General features: G+C 45.0%; 1 protein-coding gene across 2 annotated transcripts in view; it reads right to left on the reverse strand.

The window, feature by feature from the left end:
- Nucleotides 1-8,678: 8,678 nt before the first annotated feature.
- BFSP1 (beaded filament structural protein 1) overlaps nucleotides 8,679-19,034 on the reverse strand; it is a 59,524-nt gene continuing 49,168 nt past the window's right edge. For both annotated transcript variants that reach the window (XM_049651166.1, XM_049651165.1), the window contains 3 exons: nucleotides 14,539-14,759; nucleotides 11,815-11,900; nucleotides 8,679-9,822 (listed from right to left, as the gene is read on the reverse strand). In XM_049651166.1, the coding sequence (XP_049507123.1) occupies nucleotides 8,843-9,822; nucleotides 11,815-11,900; nucleotides 14,539-14,759 (1,287 nt within the window). In that variant the 3' untranslated portion in view covers nucleotides 8,679-8,842. The remainder of the gene's footprint in view (nucleotides 9,823-11,814; nucleotides 11,901-14,538; nucleotides 14,760-19,034) is intronic.

Genomic DNA, 19,034 nt, shown 5'->3' on the forward strand with positions numbered 1-19,034 from the left:
AAAATTAATGGAAACCATCAAAAATCCATTTCATATTAACAGTCTGAAAATAAACCAAAGGACATTATGTGTGCATATGTGTACAAGTGCACACAGAAATATATATACATATGTAGACTATATACATGTGTGTATGTATGTGTATATATATATACACTTGTATAAATGTATATACACACATATACCTAAAATGTGTGTATGTGTATTTATTGAAGAAACAGACACCATATTCATCTCTAAAAGAATATTCAGAGACTATCAAGATGATTCTGGCTGAAGAAAAAGGCCGGTGGAAATTCAGGTGAAAATGTTCATTGATTCCCATTACATCACCTCTGTGATTTTTGCAGCTCTCTGTATAAACATTAAATGTCTTATATAGCAGCAAAAATATAAAATAGTTGTCCATATTTTCACAGCTGTGGTATAATTTATGAAATTAGAGAGTAACTTATCAGCTTCTTAATAGAAATGGCAAGTTTTGATATAAGTATACAGTATATAAAAATATATATAGTGCTATATACAAATATTTGGTCTCTATTTCATTTTTTGCACCAGTATTAACACACAAATATGTCCAGCTAGTGAGGTTTTTATGATATCCCTGATCCTAATGCAAGAGACAGTTATTTATAATCATTTATTTTAAAAAATGAAAATAAGTGAATAATGATTACTCAAGTTAACATTGTTACTCCCCATGACAGGATTTTTTAAGTAAATTTAAAAAGACATGTTGTAAATTAGGAGACTTAACAATAAAGCATTACCTTCCAGAAATTATGTGGGATGTGATATATATTCTATAAAAACACTGTCATCTGTTCTAGGAGCAGATGATAAAAAGTTGCCAAAGAGAGAGCTAAATAAAAAGCCTGCCTTCATATTTGCCTAAGAGATTCATAATTAGAAAATAAATCATATACAAACTACAATCTACAGCAGCATTTTTCAAACCCAGGTTATATCCCATTAGGTTGTAAAAAAATTTTAGGGAGTCAAAACCAACATTTTGGAATAGAATAAAATAGAATAGAATAGGAACTGGAATAGAACGGAATACATCATGCATATCAGTAAGTATTTCTTAAAATATCTGCCTTGAATGTGTGTGTGTGTGTGTGTGTGTGTGTGTGTGTGTGTGTGTGTTGGCTCACAAGATAAAATATTTCTAATTGTGGGTTGTGGCCAAAAATCCTTTAGAAAGACTACTATAGAATGTATTCATTCATCAAGCTAGACTGAGTTATGCTGTAATAACAAACAGCCCCAAAATATCAGTGGCTTAACACAGCAAAAGTATATCATTCATACTAATTCTTCTGAGGGTTCAGGTGACTCCCCAAGGCCAGAGACTCAGGGATTCAGGCTGCTTTGATCTTCGATCTTATGGGTTGTGATCAGAACACAAGACTGCTAAATCACTATACAGAAGAGAACCCATGGAGGACACTCATCCACTCTTTTATGTTCAGCCTGAAGGAGATTTACATATACAGTAAAACCTTGGTTTGTGAGCATGATTTGTTCCGGAAATATGCTTGTAATCCAAAGCACTTGTATATCAAAGTGAATTTCAAGAACCATTGGCTCAGTGGTGATCATGTGACATTCGGCATCACGTACTACTCATATTGCAAGACATCGCTCGTGTCTCAAGTTAAAATTTATTAGAAATGTTTGCCCGTCTTGCAGAACACTCACAGAACAAGTTACTCACAATCCAAGGTTTTACTGTATACCGTTTGAGCTACTATGCATTGGCCAGTACTGGTCAATGACCTCTACCACAGATAAAGCTTGACATTCTCTTAAAATATAGTAAATACTGATTTACATGGCAAACCTCTCTTCATGGATAGTCATGAACAGCATTACAAAGTAGCTGTAACCCATGTAACCACACGCTATTCTAGCAATCTTAATAGTTATTAATAAAACATTAATCTATTTTATTTATCATGGTTCATTGTAAAAACAACATTTAATTTTCTCGTATGATAGAATGCTTCTCAAACCCAATGAGTAAAATCTTTAGAGAGGCCAAAAACAGCCATTGAAAGGAGTAAGGTCCAAAGTCTGAGGTTGTGACAAACCAAGACACTGCTTTTCAATACTTAAGTCCAAAAATTGATTTCCAAAAGATTAAGTTAAAACTGATCATTCTTATTGTGTTATTACTGTACTGTCATTGTTAGTATCACTTATAAATTAGTAAGAGTAGCTTTCAGGTGATCAATGCCTTTCATTGCAGTGAAAACCACATACTATAAAACCTTTGGGAAACATAGCCAAGCATTTTAATTGTTTAAATGTTTATTTTTGAGAGAGAAAGAGAGAGTGTGAGTGGGGAAGAGGAAGAGAAAGGGAGACACAGAATCTAAAGCAGGCTTCCAGCTCTGGGCTGTGTCAACACATAGCCCGACCTGGAGCTCGAACCCACAAACTATGATATCATGACCTGAGCCAAAGTCAGATGCTTAACTGACTGAACCACCCAGATGCCCTGAAGCATTTTAGATTTAGAGAGAGAAATGCTTAATTAGGGGAACTGGTGCTCTCATAGCCAGAGTAAGTTCTTGGATGCAAAGAGTTTAATTTGATAGAAATTTCTAAAAATCAAAATGCCAAGATTAAAGACCATGGTTGTAAGAGAGAATAAGGGGTTCCAAAAACTCTGAGAGTTTGAAGTAACATCAGCACCAGGGAAGATGATTTGGTTGTAGCCAGCTGGGTGGTTCTCTGTCTCCAAAGAAGGGGTCAATGCAAAGTTGGGGGAAGGGCCAGCACTCAGCACGTGGGTGCTTAGGGAAATGGACAGTCAGGAGAGCAAAAGTTGGCAGACAGGATCTAGAGGTGTTAAGCATAGGGAAACACACAGGCTGGTATAAAGGAGAATTCTAGTCTCTGAAGAGCTCAAGTCTGTTGAGGACAGAGCCCACTGCACAAAAAGCCATCCCCAGTCAACACCATCCACCTGCCAATGGTCAGATTCCATGGCCACCCACAGCCTCCTGTGCCTTATTTGGCTTCCCAAGGACATTGACACAGGAGAGGGGATAACCAGTATAGGGGATACCAGCACCTGGAGCTCTAGGGAGAAAGGTCACTTCTTTGCATTGCAAATTAATCAAGTAGTTCTTGAATTCTTCCAGTAGTCTCTTATGTATTTAGTTGCCAAGAAACCCTTTCCTTGGGTTCAAAACACTCCCGCTGAATTTGTTTTTGGATTTATAAGGGACCAGGAATGGAAATTTAACCTAAGGCAAATTCTCCAAGTCAGCCTGCCAGCTTCATTTTTCTGTTAGAAGAGTCTCGCTGCTTTGAACCTGGGGATGGAATGAACTGATGGTGAGAAATGCACTCGGCCCAAAGAGACGAAGACTACATATTGCAAAATTCCTGCATGGTTTGGGTTGGGGCAGGGGTGATTGGAAATCTCAGCCCACAGAGTTTCCAATGCCATGACGGCCAACTGAGTCTGGGAATTCCTTTGGTTTGATGGTAACTGACACTGATTTCCACCATGGACAGAGGTTTCAGGCCAACCTGCCCGCCCATCCCAGTGTGGGTGACCCACCTCACAGTGCCTTCAAAGATGTCCATCTGCACCCAAGAGGACACCCCATGGGCTACTCTAGGCTGGACAGAAGGCAGAGGCTGCAACTTATCTTTTTCTCTGGAGCCACTGACTGACCACAGGTGACAGATAAGCCACCCAATAGACTGATAAGAAGGATACAGGAATGCAAGTGAAGGGGCAGGTGTGACTAGTAAGGATACCAACACAGCAGAGTTATTGACCAGGGAGGTATCTCATGATAGAATATACATCTCAACTCAAAACCCCTATTTGTTTGAATGAAACATAAGTCAGTGTGGGTTTTTTTGTGGCATTTATTCGCTTTTATCCAAGCATGAGAAATTGAAGGCAAGCATTTGTACTAATCAACGTATCTGAAGGATGTCCTCTATCATGAATGTGCCAAATGTCCTATGAGGTTTGAGGTGACTTTGTTCACCAGCAACATCCCAAGGACAAACCTATGATACAAAAATCGTAGGAAAGCTAGACTGTAATGGCTGCTTGAAGATCTTTTCTTATAATAGAAGCTTTAAGTCAAGGGAAGACCTAAATGGAACTTTCCAACATGAAAGGGGAAGGAAGAAACAAGTAGAGATGCCAGGTTAGAAATGCCTTCTGGGGCGTCTGGGTGGCTCAGTTGGTTAGGCACCTGACTTCAGCTCAGGTCATGACCTCACAGTTCGTGAGTTCAAGCCCCGCTTCAGGAGAACTTGAGCCCTGCTTCAAGCTCTGCACTAACAGTGTGGAGCCTGTGTGAGATTCTCTCTCTCCCTCCCTCTCTCTCTGCCCCTTCCTCATGCTCTCTGTCTCTCTCTCTCTCAAAGAAAGAAAGAAAGAAAGAAAGAAAGAAAGAAAGAAAGAAAAAGAAAAAGAAATGTCTTCTGATATGTAAATTAATTTTGTATTAGACCCTGTTGGAGCACGCCCTAGATCACGGATCAGCAAACTACAGCCCAGGGACCCAATACAGCCATCTGACTGTTTTTATAAGTAAGCTTTTACTGTAAACGGTCATGGGGCACCTGGGTGTCTCAGTTGGCTGAGCATTTGGCTTGATTTCAGCTCAGGTCATGATCTCACAGTTGTGGGAGCTGAGCCTGGAGCCTACTTAAGATTCTCCCTCTCCCTCTGCCTCTCTCCCCTGCTCGCACACTCTATCCCTCTCTGAAAGAATTTTTTTTAAGTTAAAAAAAAAAAAAGAAAGAAAGAAAACAGTCATGCCTATTCACTTTTATATTGCATGTTAGCATGCTTTCATGCTAAAGCAGCAGGGTTGAGGGGCGCCTGGGTGGCTCAGTTGCTTAAGCATCTGAATTCAGCTCAGGTCATGGTCTTGGGGTTCGTGAGTTCAAGCCCCATGTTGGGCTCTGTGTTGACAGCTCAGAGCCTGAAGCCTGCTTTGGATTCTGTGCCTCCCTCTCTCTCTGCCCCTCCCCTCCTCTCAAAAATAAATAAACCTTTAAAAAAAAAAACCCACAAAGTGGGGCACCTGGGTGGCTCAGTCGGTTGAGCGTCCGACTTCGGCTCAGGTCATGATCTCACGGCTTGTGAGTTCGAGCCCCACGTCAGGCTCTGTGCTGACAGCTCGGAGCCTAGAGACTGCTTCATATTCTGTGTCTCCCTCTCTCTCTGCCCCTCCCCCGCTCATGCTCTGTCTCTCTCTCTCTCTCTTTCTCTCAAAAATAAACATTCCAAAAAATAATAATAAATCTTTTTTAAAAAAACCCACAAAGTTGGGGCTGCCACCTGAGGAGTGGGGGTTGTTGCTGGGCATGTGCCAACCAGCCATCTTAGGTTGGGTCCTGCCACAAGTGGAGTCTAAAACAAGGAGTTGAGGTCAAGTCATTTACTGGAAAGGAGCATCTATATACAGGGGACAAGAAAGTAAGGCAGGGGTGGAGGGAAACTGATTCAGGACATGGGGTGAATGGGCTTCTTTGCGGGCAGCTGGGGCTCAGACCCCCCAGGGGGAGTGTAGAACACCTCAGAGTTATCCCAATGGAGGGGAGAAGGAGCTGGGGTATTTATGCACCAGGTCTTATCCATCCTGATCAAGGGTGGCCCCCAGGAGCATCAACACCCCAGTGCTCCCAACCTGCCGGGTGTGTGGACCGAGCACAATCCTATACCACAGGATCCCCCAAGTCAGAATCATATGTGCTTGGCATGAGAATCGTGGGGATGTAGGCATGAACCAGAACAGTGAGGGTCAGGGAAACTGGGGGATCAACACCCATGGCGGCTTCCACGACAGCAGTTACGGGTCACCGACTCAGCGCTTGGCGGATGGGAGGGGTGGGCAGCTGGGATTCAGCTTCTTTGTGGAGGAGGCAGCTTCAGGAGACTCTCAGTCCCGGACCTGAGGCTGGGACTCTGGTGCAACAGTTAGGACCAGCCACCTGCAGCACTGGCACTTTAGGTACTCCAGGACTTGTCCAAGCTCCAGGGTGCTCTTGTCACTGAGCTACAGGAAGGCCTGCTCTGAGCCCCCGTGTTTACTGACAAGAAATGGTTTTTAGAAAATTATAAAGTGCTTGTTTTCAGAGACCTCAGGGAGAGGGATAGCTAGGAGATGAACCCATTCTTCAGCTCCTTGGGAAAACAAACTAAGCAGGGCAAGTGGAGATAAGGAGGCAAGAAAAGAGCAAGTAGGGTTCTGGGGGACTGGGGGCAACTAGCCCAACTACACCCCAAGGTGCCCATTGTAAGCAGTCCCACATTCCACATGGCGAGCCCAGCTTGAGGTTGAGGCAAGGCTGCCAAGAAATAGTGTTTTCTTGGTTCCTGCCTCCCTCCTTGACCTCCCCTCCTCCATTGTCCCTCTGTAGTCCCCTTTAGTTTGCCTCCTTGAACAGGCTAAGTCCATTCCTGCCCCAGGGCCTTTGCACTTAAATGCTCTTTCCTCAGGTCTGTACATGACTGGCCCACCTTGTCATTCAGATCACATGTCACCGCATTCATGGGGTCTTTGCTTGACCATTCAGTCCAAAGTAGACCCATGGCCACTCTTACATGTCGTCCTGTTGGTTCCTTTCCTAGTATTGTCAGACTAATTTTCTCTTAGTTATCTGCTTGCTTGTGCATGTCCTTCCTCCCCATGCCAAAATGTCATGTCTGTGAGAGCAGAACCACGTCTGATTTTTCTCTGCTGTCTCCCCAGTGCCCAGAACCATGCATGGCACAGAACAGACCCCCAGTCCATTTTTGATGGTGGACTGAATGTAATATAAAAATAACATTTCTTTCCAAAGTGATACCCTGCCTTTGAAAATAAGAATATGAACTGAACATATAGTCCACACAGTAAAAAGACTTCACGGGGAAGAGATAAAGCCTTCAGTGGCTGTGATGTTGAATATAACATACACTGATCCAAATTCCTAGTACATTCCGGGCTCTAGCTAATGGTTTCCATCATTCTCTCTTAAGCTTTTAAATTATAAATATTTCAAAAGTGTGCAATGGAGTGGGCCCTTCCATTCATCTTTTAGAAAGAACAACAAAAGCATATTTCTTTCTTGAAGTCAAAACCTCAAATGAATTCAGAACAAGTTTTTTTTACCACTCTGAATAGGAAAGGTGACTATTAAATACTCTATTATTCATAACAAAGAAATAATAGAATGTAATTTACGACTCCATCAATTTTGTCTAACGTGTCACTGTCTTACGGGATACTTTTGTTTAGGCAGATGTAATAATCCATTTAAGCATATTTCTTCAGTGCCCATATGAGCATCTACATAGGGTAGGAGCAGTTTCTCAATTGGTAGACGTAAAAAAAAAATTCTTTTGGACCGGTAGTAGAAAAACAGATGCCTAGAGGCAACACAGAAATTTTGTAAAGACTCTAGTTTGAAGTGGGGCGCCTGGGTGGCTCAGTCAGTTAAGCGTCCGACTTCAGCTCAAGTCATGATCTCACAGTTCATGAATTCGAGCCCTGAGTGGGGCTCTGTGCTGACAGCTCAGAGCCTGGAGTCTGCTTCAGATTCTGGGTCTCCCTCCCTCTCTGCCCCTTCCCCATTCACGCTCTCTCTCTCTCTCTCAAAAATAAGTAAACATTAAAAAATTTTTTAAAAATTCTAGTTTGAAGGAATTTGTTTCCTAGGACGTGACACAGTATCTATACGTACACGTGCGTGTGTATGTGTGTGACGGTAATTGAGATCACTGATAAACGTGAAAAATCTCCCCCCAGCAGCACAGCACGCTGTCCGGCACATGGTATATGCTCATGAGTGCTTGTTGGACTAATCAGTTAACTAAATCCCACACAAGGAACTATGCAGTGACATTTGATTTTTCTTTTTGAACCTGACCTAGGATTGCAATTTCTCAGTGAGAACATTTTCAGTACTCAGACAAAAGGACACGGGACATAAGCTGTGGCAGACGGCCTGGGTGCCCCAGTTAGATCCTCATGACCCATGTATTTCCATGCCCGATGTCCAAATGCCTGCAGCTATATTTCTGCACCTGAGGGTTTCTTGCCCCTGAAGTCAGTGCCCTGGGAGCAGCCCTCCCCACTGGCGGACAGGAGATAGTTCCGCTCCCTCCTCACTCGGGCAGGATAACTCTGGGGCATGGGTTCTACTCCATCTCCCAGAATCCCTTGGGGGCGACTGAGCTCCAAGTGCCCGCAGTGCTAACTGATCTGGTAGCAGACCTCTTATTGGCTGCCTTGCCATCCCGGGATCCCTCTTGCACCCCACTTCTGGCGCTTCCTGGGATCACACCCCCAAAGAAACTACACTCAAATCCCTGCTTCAGGATCAACTTCTCAGCGAACCCAAACTAAGACAGACACCTTTCATCATGCACCTCTAACAAAACACTCCTCCATGTGAACAGGTGTTTGTGCTTGAGATGCAATAAAAAGGCACCAATGCATCCACTAGCATGTTTCTGTGTGAGGCCCAGACACTCCCTGACTCTCTAATGAGTCTCTCCATGACCAGTGATGAAGGGCATGTCTCTTTCCTTAAAGGAGCAGGGTTTGATGGCCCCTGAACAGGGCATCCCTGTCCTGAGCATGGCTGACCCACCTACACTCCCAAGGCCCCTGTTAATTAGACAAAGGGTGTGCAAGCAAAGAAAACTTTTTAATTAAGGCTTCATTGGCAACGTCAGAAGGGCCAACTATGGTCTAATCCAAACAAGGAACCTTCACTCTTTTGTCATCTGTTCTAAAATATCAAGGCACTTCCCCTACAGTGGCCCCAAAGACATTGTTTCCCACTGACCCCGGGCATCTTAAGAGCTCTTCTCTCCCGATTTCTTCTTGTTTGCCTTCGTCTTCCCAATCATGGTCTCCACGATGACAGCCGTTTCTTCATACGTCTGGATGCTCTCCGTGGAAAACTTCTCAATGGATTCCATCACTTCCACCTTCTCATATGCCAAAGTCCTGGGCGGACTTCTCTCCTGTGCATCACTGCTCCTAGCCGTGTGCCCCCCAGATCCACCCTGACCGACCCCAGGCCTTTGCGACTGGGGTGTAGATGGTCCCTCTGGACCAGGTGTGATCACGGGACAGGGCCCCTTGGACTCCTCCTCCTCCTCCTCCTCCTCTTCCTTCTCTTCCTTCTGGTCATCATGTTTCTCCCCAGGCCCTTTCGGTTCTTCGGCACTAATCTCATTCTCCTTGTCGGCAGTATGCTGGTTAGGTGCCTTTCCGCCTTCCTTCTCCTGAAGGTCCCCCTGTCCATTCTCCACAGGGGGCCCGGGCGGCTCAGGAGAAGGCTCCACAGCGCTGTCGCGATGTACAGAGTCATCCTCAATGGAAATAACCACTCCGCCTTTGGCTGGGATGGAGAAGGAACAGAACCCAGGGTCCACATAACTGGCATCCCCAGAAACCAGCACGTACCGCCCTTTGGTGTAGAGGTCAGCCGGAGGCTCGGGTTCTTTGGGGCTTTTCACTTTGTCTTTGACCTTCTTGAACAGTTTCCCAAAGGCTTTGCTTATCTGCCCTCCATCTGGCACGTCTTCTGGAGCCCCTTCTGGGGTTGGGAGACTGGCTTCTTCGGCTCCTGATTCAAGCTTAGACTCACCTTCTTCTTTGGGTACCACCTGCACCAGCTTTGTGTCTTCTGGACCTTTCAGTGGTATGTCTTCCAGACTCTCATCAGCTTTGTCTTTAGCTATAATCTCCTTTTTCCTTGGAATGTTCTTGGGGAGACCTTTCTGTCTTGGTTTTGCTGTTGTTATATCCTGCACAGCCCTAGTGAGATCTAAAAAAAAGGGGGGGAGGGGGCAGGGGCATAAGTCAAGTTTGTCAATGGAAGAGGAAGAAAATGTGTTTGTGGGAAAATATGCTATTTTGGAGACCAAGGCCTAGTGCAGGGGTAGAGTTTACCATACATGGGGCAAAAAGAACAGAGAAAGATGCCTGGATCTGACCAGCAGCATTCATGGCCCACATTAAGGTCCCAGCTCTGCAACCAGCTGTGTGAATCTGGGCAAGTCTCTTGACCCCTCTGGGCTTGCAGAGAGGAGGGAAGGTACTGCCTGTTCTGACAGTTTTCACAGTTCCCACCCCACTGGCTGCGACTTACTGAGACATTCTACTGCAGTAACACTCGGAGTCCCCACCCCAGCCCCTGCTGAGCTCATGGTGAATACTTGGCTCTACCGGCTAGTCGATGGAACTCATTCCACAGAGTTATCCTCGCAGAGCAGACTGGGCCTCCAGTGTGTTCTGAATGGCCTCAGGCAGGGGACTCAATCTCCTGTGCTCCACACGCATCCCAAGCTAAATAGATACAAATGCCCCTTCAGTAGCATCCCTTTCCTCCTGGGCCAAAGAGGAAGCGAGGTACTAAATTCAGAAATGATGGGAATCCCCTGATCCCAAGGCTGTCTTCTAAAAGGAAAAACTGAACGGTTAAGAAAACACACACAATCTCGCCTTGCCTCGTCTATGAGGCTTTTCAACTCCACTTGCAAGCAGATTTCATCTCAGAGGTCTTATCCATGCCCTCCCCCCATGAACCAGAGGACTGACAGACAAAGCGAAGGTACCTAGCACCGGTTGACTCAGACAGCTAAGTGACCAGGGAATGGCAGAAATGAGCCATGAAGCCATAAGGGAGGAAGGGATGTGCAAAGGGACTTGTCTAAGGTAGCCTGCTGGGGGAAGGGGGAGCTTACAGGAACTGCTGCAGAATTTCAGGGCCTGGTACAAGAGGGAAAGGCCCTGTTCAAAATCATGAAGTATTTCAAGACAGTGGGGTGCCTGGGTGGCTCAGTCAATTGAGCCCCCGACTCTTGATTTTAGCTCAGGTCATGATCTTGTGGTTTGTGAGTTCAAGCCCCACGTTGGGCTCTGCACTAACAGTGTGGAGCCTGCCTGGGGTTCTCTCTCTCCCTCTCTCATTGCCATTCTCCCACGTGTGTGCATCCCCTCTCTCTCTCTATCTCTCTCCCTCACCTCTCAAAATAAAAAAAAAATTTTTTTAATACAGAAAAAACAAAAAAGAATTTCAAGACAGTGACAGCAGAGCACTACACCAAGTGTGGGGACCCTTGTGTGCACAGGGCCCCGTGTGTGGCCGCATGCTCCCAGAGCTAGTCCCAGTCCCTGGGACTGCTGCCCCCTTCCAACACGTTCAGACTCCGAAACCCCATTTCCACAAATCCCTCTGAGCTCTCTGAGGGACGTGGATTTGAAAACACTATAGGCAACACCCTCTTCTTTTCTCCTACAACACTGTGTTTGTTCAGCACTAGGGAGATTTAGCTGTGAAGGTAACATCTCTCAGCTGCATGAAACCATCCCCAAAGGACCAAACGTGAAAGACGGAAGCCATGGTTGCCAACCAAGCTGGTTGTGCTCGGTTTTGCATGGAAGAGAAGTGAGCGATAATTGAGCGTGGACTCTGCCCCAGACACTGCATTAAGCACTTTTGCACGGCATTGCTCATTTCCTTTGCTAAGGTGAATATTGAATTATATTTCCCCCCAATTTAATGCTTCAAGTTCAAGGATGACATTCCCAAGGTGGCCTATCCCCCAGTCTGATTTTTCTCCTTGTAAACATTCTGGCTCAGTCACTCAGCACCTGTGGGAGTGAATCAGAGAGAGAAGACCTCATATAAAAGCGTTTAATTTCCAAATGGATCAGAAGGAAGCATAAATGTTAAGTTCAGGAAGAAAGCCGTTTGATTTTTTCCCCCACTTTTCCATGATAGAAAACAGCAGAAGCCAGGGTTAGGAAGCATTACCTTTCCCACCAAGCCGAGAGCTGAGAAAGGTTCCATGGCTTGGGGTGAACAGGGTGACAGGAGTTTCAATGAAGGCAGAGCTCAGCCTGGAGAAAGAACCAGAAAGAGGATGATCGCCACCTTGAATTCATCAAACCAAACAGATGGTGGGGGATTAAAAGTGACTCTTCAATGTGACCAAAAATGAGGAAAGCTTTCTCTAAATCACATTATTCATGAAACATACACACTTATATACTAGATGAGGATGTGAAGGGTTTCTTTGAGCTCAAGTCATACCCTGTGAAACACACAGGAGAATTATAAAATGGGGGTTGCTTGTAATGTAAAAAATGGCACTTCTCTGTTGAACAGAGTTTTTGTTTTTGCTTTTTTTATTTATTTTTTCAACGTTTTTTATTTATTTTGGGGACAGAGAGAGACAGAGCATGAACGGGGGAGGGGCAGAGAGAGAGGGAGACACAGAATTGGAAACAGGCTCCAGGCTCCGAGCCATCAGCCCAGAGCTTGACGCGGGGCTCGAACTCACGGACCGCGAGATCGTGACCTGGCTGAAGTCGGACGCTTAACCGACTGCGCCACCCAGGCGCCCCAAGTTTTTGCTTTTTTTAATAAAAAAGTAGTGAGCTCAGGTGGAAGTATTTACAGCAACCAGGATATGGTATCCCCAATTCTTTTTTAAAACATAATATGCATTATATATAAGTAGAGAAAAAACTGACTATGCAATTGAGACAAAACGTAGACAAGTGGTGAGTCTGAGAAAAGAGTGTTCAGGAGTTCCTTGTTCTATGCTTACAACATTTCTACCAACTTGAAATTACAACAAAATTCGAAGTTCTAAGCAAATCAGCAAAAAGGCAACCCAATGACCTTTTTATGAAGTCTTGCCTCCAAAACAAAAATCTCCACACAGTCACTTAAATGCCAGTTCAAGACATATTTTCACGCGTGCATAAAGCGTACACTGTGACGCAAATATAATGTAGGATTACGCAACAATCCACTGACCACAACTAGAGAAAGAAAAATAAAATCTTGCTTTCTCTGCTAAAACATTGGAGCACTCACGGCCAAGACAGAGCACCCATGGGGACATTTATGTCCCCAGAGGTCTGTGGGGCCAAAAGCAACCTTCTCCATGGGGTCTTTTGGTGACCATCCTACTTAAAATTTCACGAGACAAGGAAAGAACTGCTCCTGGTGGGGCAATTCTGGGTGCTTCTCTTTTAATTCAGTCTAAACCCCCAAATCAGCAAAACTTAATCAAAGAACCACAACTTACTAAAGTGACAGTCCTTCTATGAGGTATCTTCTATGAGTCTCCAATCTGCTCTCTGAATGATATCTATGGATATGGCCAGGGACATGGACACAGATATAGATGATGTAGGTGTAGATATAAATAATGCAGATGCACATATGGATAGATGCACATGTACATGATATAGGTATGCACGGACATGATGTAGGTGCAGACACACTTGATGTAGGTACAGGTATAAGTGTCCACACACATGAAGATGACATAGACCTAGATGACGTAGGTGTAGATGTGGATGGAGGTGATGTAGATGGAGGTGTGGACGATATACACATAGATGGTGTAGACGTAAGTGTAGGGGTAGGCGGAGATGATGTAGATGTAGGGATAGGTGTAGGGGTAGATGTTACAGGTGTCAGTGTAAACGTAATGCTGTCGGTGCAGGTACAGATTATATGACACAGAAGCAGATGACACAGGTAATGTGGCATACATGTACAGGTGGATGGTGCGGCTGTGGATGCAGATGTAAGTGTAGGTGTCAGTACACCCAGATGACAGAGTCATGATGGAGACTGTAGGTGTCGGTGTAGACGATGCAGAGATAGAGACAGGGGAAGAGGAAGAGAGAGAGAGAGAGATAGGGATGGGGATGCAGATAGGGATAGGGGATAGGGAGACAGACAGGGATAGGGATAATGTCATGGATAAGGATAGGGATAGGTGACAAGGACAGGAGATAAGGAGAGGGCATAAGGATAGGGGATAGGGACAGGAGATAGGGACAGGGATAGGGGATAGGTACAGGGAAACAGGATAGGGATAGGGGACAGGGGTAGGGACAGGGGTAGGGGATAGGGATAGAGGTAATTTCTCAGCTATCCTGAAGTTAATGGAGCTTAACTCACGGCTCCACTATGAACAAGACGAGCCAGTGCATTGACAGCCACATTACTGACGCGGCCAGGTGAGAAAAGCAATGACGGTAGCAGCAGTAATAACACCAACACCTCCGAGCGCTTGTCGAGTGCCAGGCACTGCATTAGGCACCTCACCTGCAGCAACTCATTAAATACTCCCGGTCATCCCACCTGTTAAGACATCTATGTCCCCAGAGGCCCGTGGGACCCAAAGCAACCTTCTCCATGGGGTCTTTTGCGACAACCCTACTTAAAATTTCAAACATTCCCACCATCACCCCAATGCCGCTCCCCTCTCCCCCATCACAATTCACTCCCTGGTACTTGTCATCTGTTACAAAGCCATCCATCAGCTGCCTCCCCAACTAGCATTCCAGCTCCACCAGGCCACGGGGTTGCGATTCCTCCCCTGCCACGCCCCTACCACCTGGAACCGTGCCTGGCACACAGGAAGCACCCAATGAGGACCTGTGAACTAAGCCAGCGGCCGGGACGGAGAGAGACATGCAGCCTCTGGGCCATGCCCGTCTGTGACCACACCTGTTGCCTTCGTTCTCAATGATCCGGTGGTACCGCTCCAGCTCGTTCTTCAGGGTCTGCTGGGCGACCACCAGCTGCCGGCAGTCATAGGAAGACCTCTCCAGGCTCCTCTCAGTCTCCTCAATCTCCTTCCGCAGGCTTTCGATCTGCTCGTTATAGAGCTGAATCTCGTCATCGTAACACTCGTGGGCATCTTTAATAGCCTGTTCCAGGGCCGCTGTCTGTGGGCAAAGACACAGCCATAAGGAAACCCACCCCACCTCTCCCCAAGACACAGACGTCTCCGGATGACAAACCCCGAAAATAAAAAGAAAACCCCTGTCTGTGGAATAAAATGTACAATTCAAATAAACTGTATCACTCACATTCTGAGTTAGCATAAACCTGGCTAAAAGATAAATAGAACTGCCCTGGGGCGTCTGGGTGGCTCAGTTGGTTGAGCGTCCAACTTCAGCTCAGGTCCTAAGCTCAGTTTTGTGAGTTCAAGTCCCACCTCGGGCTCTGTGCTGACAGCTCCGATCCTGGAGCCTGCTTCAGATTCTGTGTCTCCCTCTGTCTCTGCCCCTCCCCCACTCGCACTCTGTATGTATCTCTCTCAAAAATAAAGATTAAAAAAAAATTTAAGATAAACAGAAAAAAGCACACATACTAAATAGACAAGATGTTATTTTCACTGAAATGATTAAGTTGGGGCGGGTGCATACTGACACAGCACAAGTCCAAATTGAGGTAGGAAAATAGAAATATGACAGAATATAAGGTGGCCTTATAGTCACTTTAAGAGCTCCCAACAATGTGCAAAGAGCAACATGTGTATTTATTTACAAGCTTAGTATGTGTGCAGTCGTGACTTTTACAATCACATTTTCCCAAGTAGAAAAGAATTCACCGTGCCTTATCAGTCCTCAAAACAAAATGAAACAAACCAAACCAAAAAGCCACTTGTACCTAGAACATCCCAAAATTCACTGCACATTTGAACCACTGGAGGACGCTGTTAAGCTGCAGATCCCGACTCAGCAAGTCTGGGGGAGGCCAGAGGCTCTACAATTCTAACCAGTGCCCACGTGACGTTACTGGCCCTGTCTCTGGTCCACACAGTGAGTCGTGGGGGGGCTGGACAGGTATCTGAATTCAACTTCATGTATGTTTGCCACCAGGTATCTCACATGCAGCTGAATGTGCATATTGGACAAATCTAGAGAATGATTATTCCTGGGAGGACACCTGATTCCTCACTTTTTTTTTTTAAAGTTTATTTATTTGGCGGGGGAGGGGGCAGAGAGAGAAGGAGATAGAATCCCAAGTAGGCTCAGCACTATCAGCATGAAGCCCAATGCAGGGCTTGAACCCACAAACCATGAGAAAAATCAAGAGTTAGACACTTAACCCACTGAGCCACCCAGGTGCCCTTGATTCCTCACTTTACATACAGATGTCGCTTTAGAATAGTGAAGTTCCCTAAGAGATGACATTTGAAAACAGCTTACAAAGGTTTTCAGGAATGTATCTACTGCATCAGGAAGGAAGGAAAGAAAAAAGGAAGGAGAGGAGAGAGGAGAGGAGAGGAGAGGAGAGGAGAGGAGAGGAGAGGAAAGGAAAGGAGAGAAGGAAGGAAGGAGGGAAGCAGAGAGGGAAGGAGGAAAAGAAGGGGTACATATACTCAACACTTTGGGAAGTCATCTGTCAGCCTATGTCATCCCCCTTGTCTGATGCCTGTACCATCTCACTCATAGAGGAGTCCCAGCAGCAGTGTGACTCCACTCTCCTGACCAGACGTACAGAACCAGGGCTGGGCCTGATTCCGACAGGCCTATCACATGCTTCCTCCCTGTGGAATTTGGAAAGGGATCTCAGAAACAGCAGAGAGTGGGTGGCAGATTCATATAACCTTGGGGCCGCCATTTTGGAGTGGCCATCTTTCATAACGTGCATGGAGAAACTGACAAAGGCAATTCTCCTGAGGGGCAGAGAAATGAAGCCTAAGGGCAAAGGCAAACAGAGATGAGAGAGCCTGTGAGAGAGAAGAAAGAGAGGGAGTAAGCAGCTGCCTCAGATCCAAGTTCCTGGTTCCTGCCCCATACCCTGCTCTCAAATCTCATAAACGACCTTTTATATCTTGCTCCTCTGGGGGAAAAAAGAGTATCTTCTCAGTAGAGAAACCCGGCAGACGCCACTTTAACCAAGTGATCCAAGTTACATCACCGGCAGGAAGACATGCCCACATGACACTCCCCTGATGAGACGCACTGAGGACACATCACTCCTGTGGATTCCAGCCACAAATGCATAGCCTCAGCCTAATCCTGAAAAAACATCGAGGAGCCCAAAAGGAGGGACATTCCACAAAGTAATTCCATCAAGGTCATCAAAGACAGAGAAAGGCAGGGACTATCTCAGATTGGGGAGACTAAGGAGACACAACACCTAAATCGCAAGTAGGATCCAGGACCGGAAAAAAATGTTGGTGGGGTATTTGTGAAGTGTTTGTCAAGTCTATTACCAGGATGGTATTGTCGTTAATTTCCTGACATGGTTCTGTGGTAGTGAAGGTGCTAACATTTGGGGAAGCTGGGTGAAGAGTCTGTGAGAAACCTGTGTGCTATTTTTGTAGAGTTTGAGAAGTCTAAAATTATTTCAAAAGAAAATCACAGCGCACCCTTTGCTGCTTAAGCTACTGTGATCGAGTTTCTGTTCCTCGTTAAAAAAAAAAAAAGATTTTGACAACAAAGGGAAATCAAAGGCATCAAAATTGGCAAAGACAAAGTCAAGCTTTCGCTTTTTGCAGATGACATGATATTATACATGGAAAATCCGATAGACTCCACCAAAAGTCTGCTAGAACTGATACATGAATTCAGCAAAGTTGCAGGATACAAAATCAATGTGCAGAAATCAGTTGCATTCTTATACACTAACAATGAAGCAACAGAAAGACAAATGAAGAAACTGATCCCATTCACAATTGCACCAAGAAGCATAAAATACCTAGGAATAAATCTAACCAAAGATGTAAAAGATCTGTATGCTGAAAACTATAGAAAGCTTATGCAGGTAATTGAAGAAGATATAAAGAAATGGAAAGACATTCCCTGCTCATGGATTGGAAGAATAAATATTGTCAAAATGTCAATACTACCCAAAGCTATCTACATCTTCAATGCAATCCCAATCAAAATGGCACCAGCATTCTTCTCGAAACTAGAACAAGCAATCCTAAAATTCATATGGAACCACAAAAGGCCCCGAATAGCCAAAGTAATTTTGAAGAAGAAGACCAAAGCAGGAGGCATCACAATCCCAGACTTTAGCCTCTACTACAAAGCTGTCATCATCAAGTCAGCATGGTATTGGCATAAAAACAGACACATAGACCAATGGAATAGAATAGAAACCCCAGAACTAGACCCACAAACGTATGGCCAACTCATCTTTGACAAAGCAGGAAAGAACATCCAATGGAAAAAAGACAGTCTCTTTAACAAATGGTGCTGGGAGAACTGGACAGCAACATGCAGAAGGTTGAAACTAGACCACTTTCTCACACCATTCACAAAAATAAACTCAAAATGGATAAAGGACCTGAATGTGAGACAGGAAACCATCAAAACCTTAGAGGAGAAAGCAGGAAAAGACCTCTCTGACCTCAGCCGTAGCAATCTCTTACTCGGCACATCCCCAAAGGCAAGGGAATTAAGAGCAAAAGTGAATTACTGGGACCTTATGAAGATAAAAAGCTTCTGCACAGCAAAGGAAACAACCAACAAAACTAAAAGGCAACCAACGGAATGGGAAAAGATATTTGCAAATGACACATCGGACAAAGGGCTAGTATCCAAAATCTATAAAGAGCTCATCAAACTCCACACCCGAAAAACAAATAACCCAGTGAAGAAATGGGCAGAAAACATGAATAGACACTTCTCTAAAGAAGACATCCAGATGGCCAACAGGCACATGAAAAGATGTTTAACGTCGCTCCTTATCAGGGAAATACAAATCAAAACCACACTCAGATATCACCTCACGCCAGTCAGAGTGGCCAAAATGAAGAAATCAGGAGACTATAGATGCTGGAGAGGATGTGGAGAAACAGGAACCCTCTTGCACTGTTGGTGGGAATGCAAATTGGTGCAGCCGCTCTGGAAAGCAGTGTGGAGGTTCCTCAGAAAATTAAAAATAGACCTACCCTATGACCCAGCAATAGCACTGCTAGGAATTTATCCAAGGGATACAGGAGTACTGATGCATAGGGGCACCTGTACCCCAATGTTTATAGCGGCACTCTCAACAATAGCCAAATTATGGAAAGAGCCTAAATGTCCATCAACTGATGAATGGATAAAGAAATTGTGGTTTATATACACAATGGAATACTATGTGGCAATGAGAAAAAATGAAATATGGCCTTTTGTAGCAACGTGGATGGAACTGGAGAGTGTGATGCTGAGTGAAATAAGCCATACAGAGAAAGACAGATACCATATGGTTTCACT

The sequence above is a fragment of the Panthera uncia genome (assembly GCF_023721935.1).
Source record: "Panthera uncia isolate 11264 chromosome A3 unlocalized genomic scaffold, Puncia_PCG_1.0 HiC_scaffold_11, whole genome shotgun sequence".
NCBI lineage: Eukaryota > Metazoa > Chordata > Mammalia > Carnivora > Felidae > Panthera > Panthera uncia.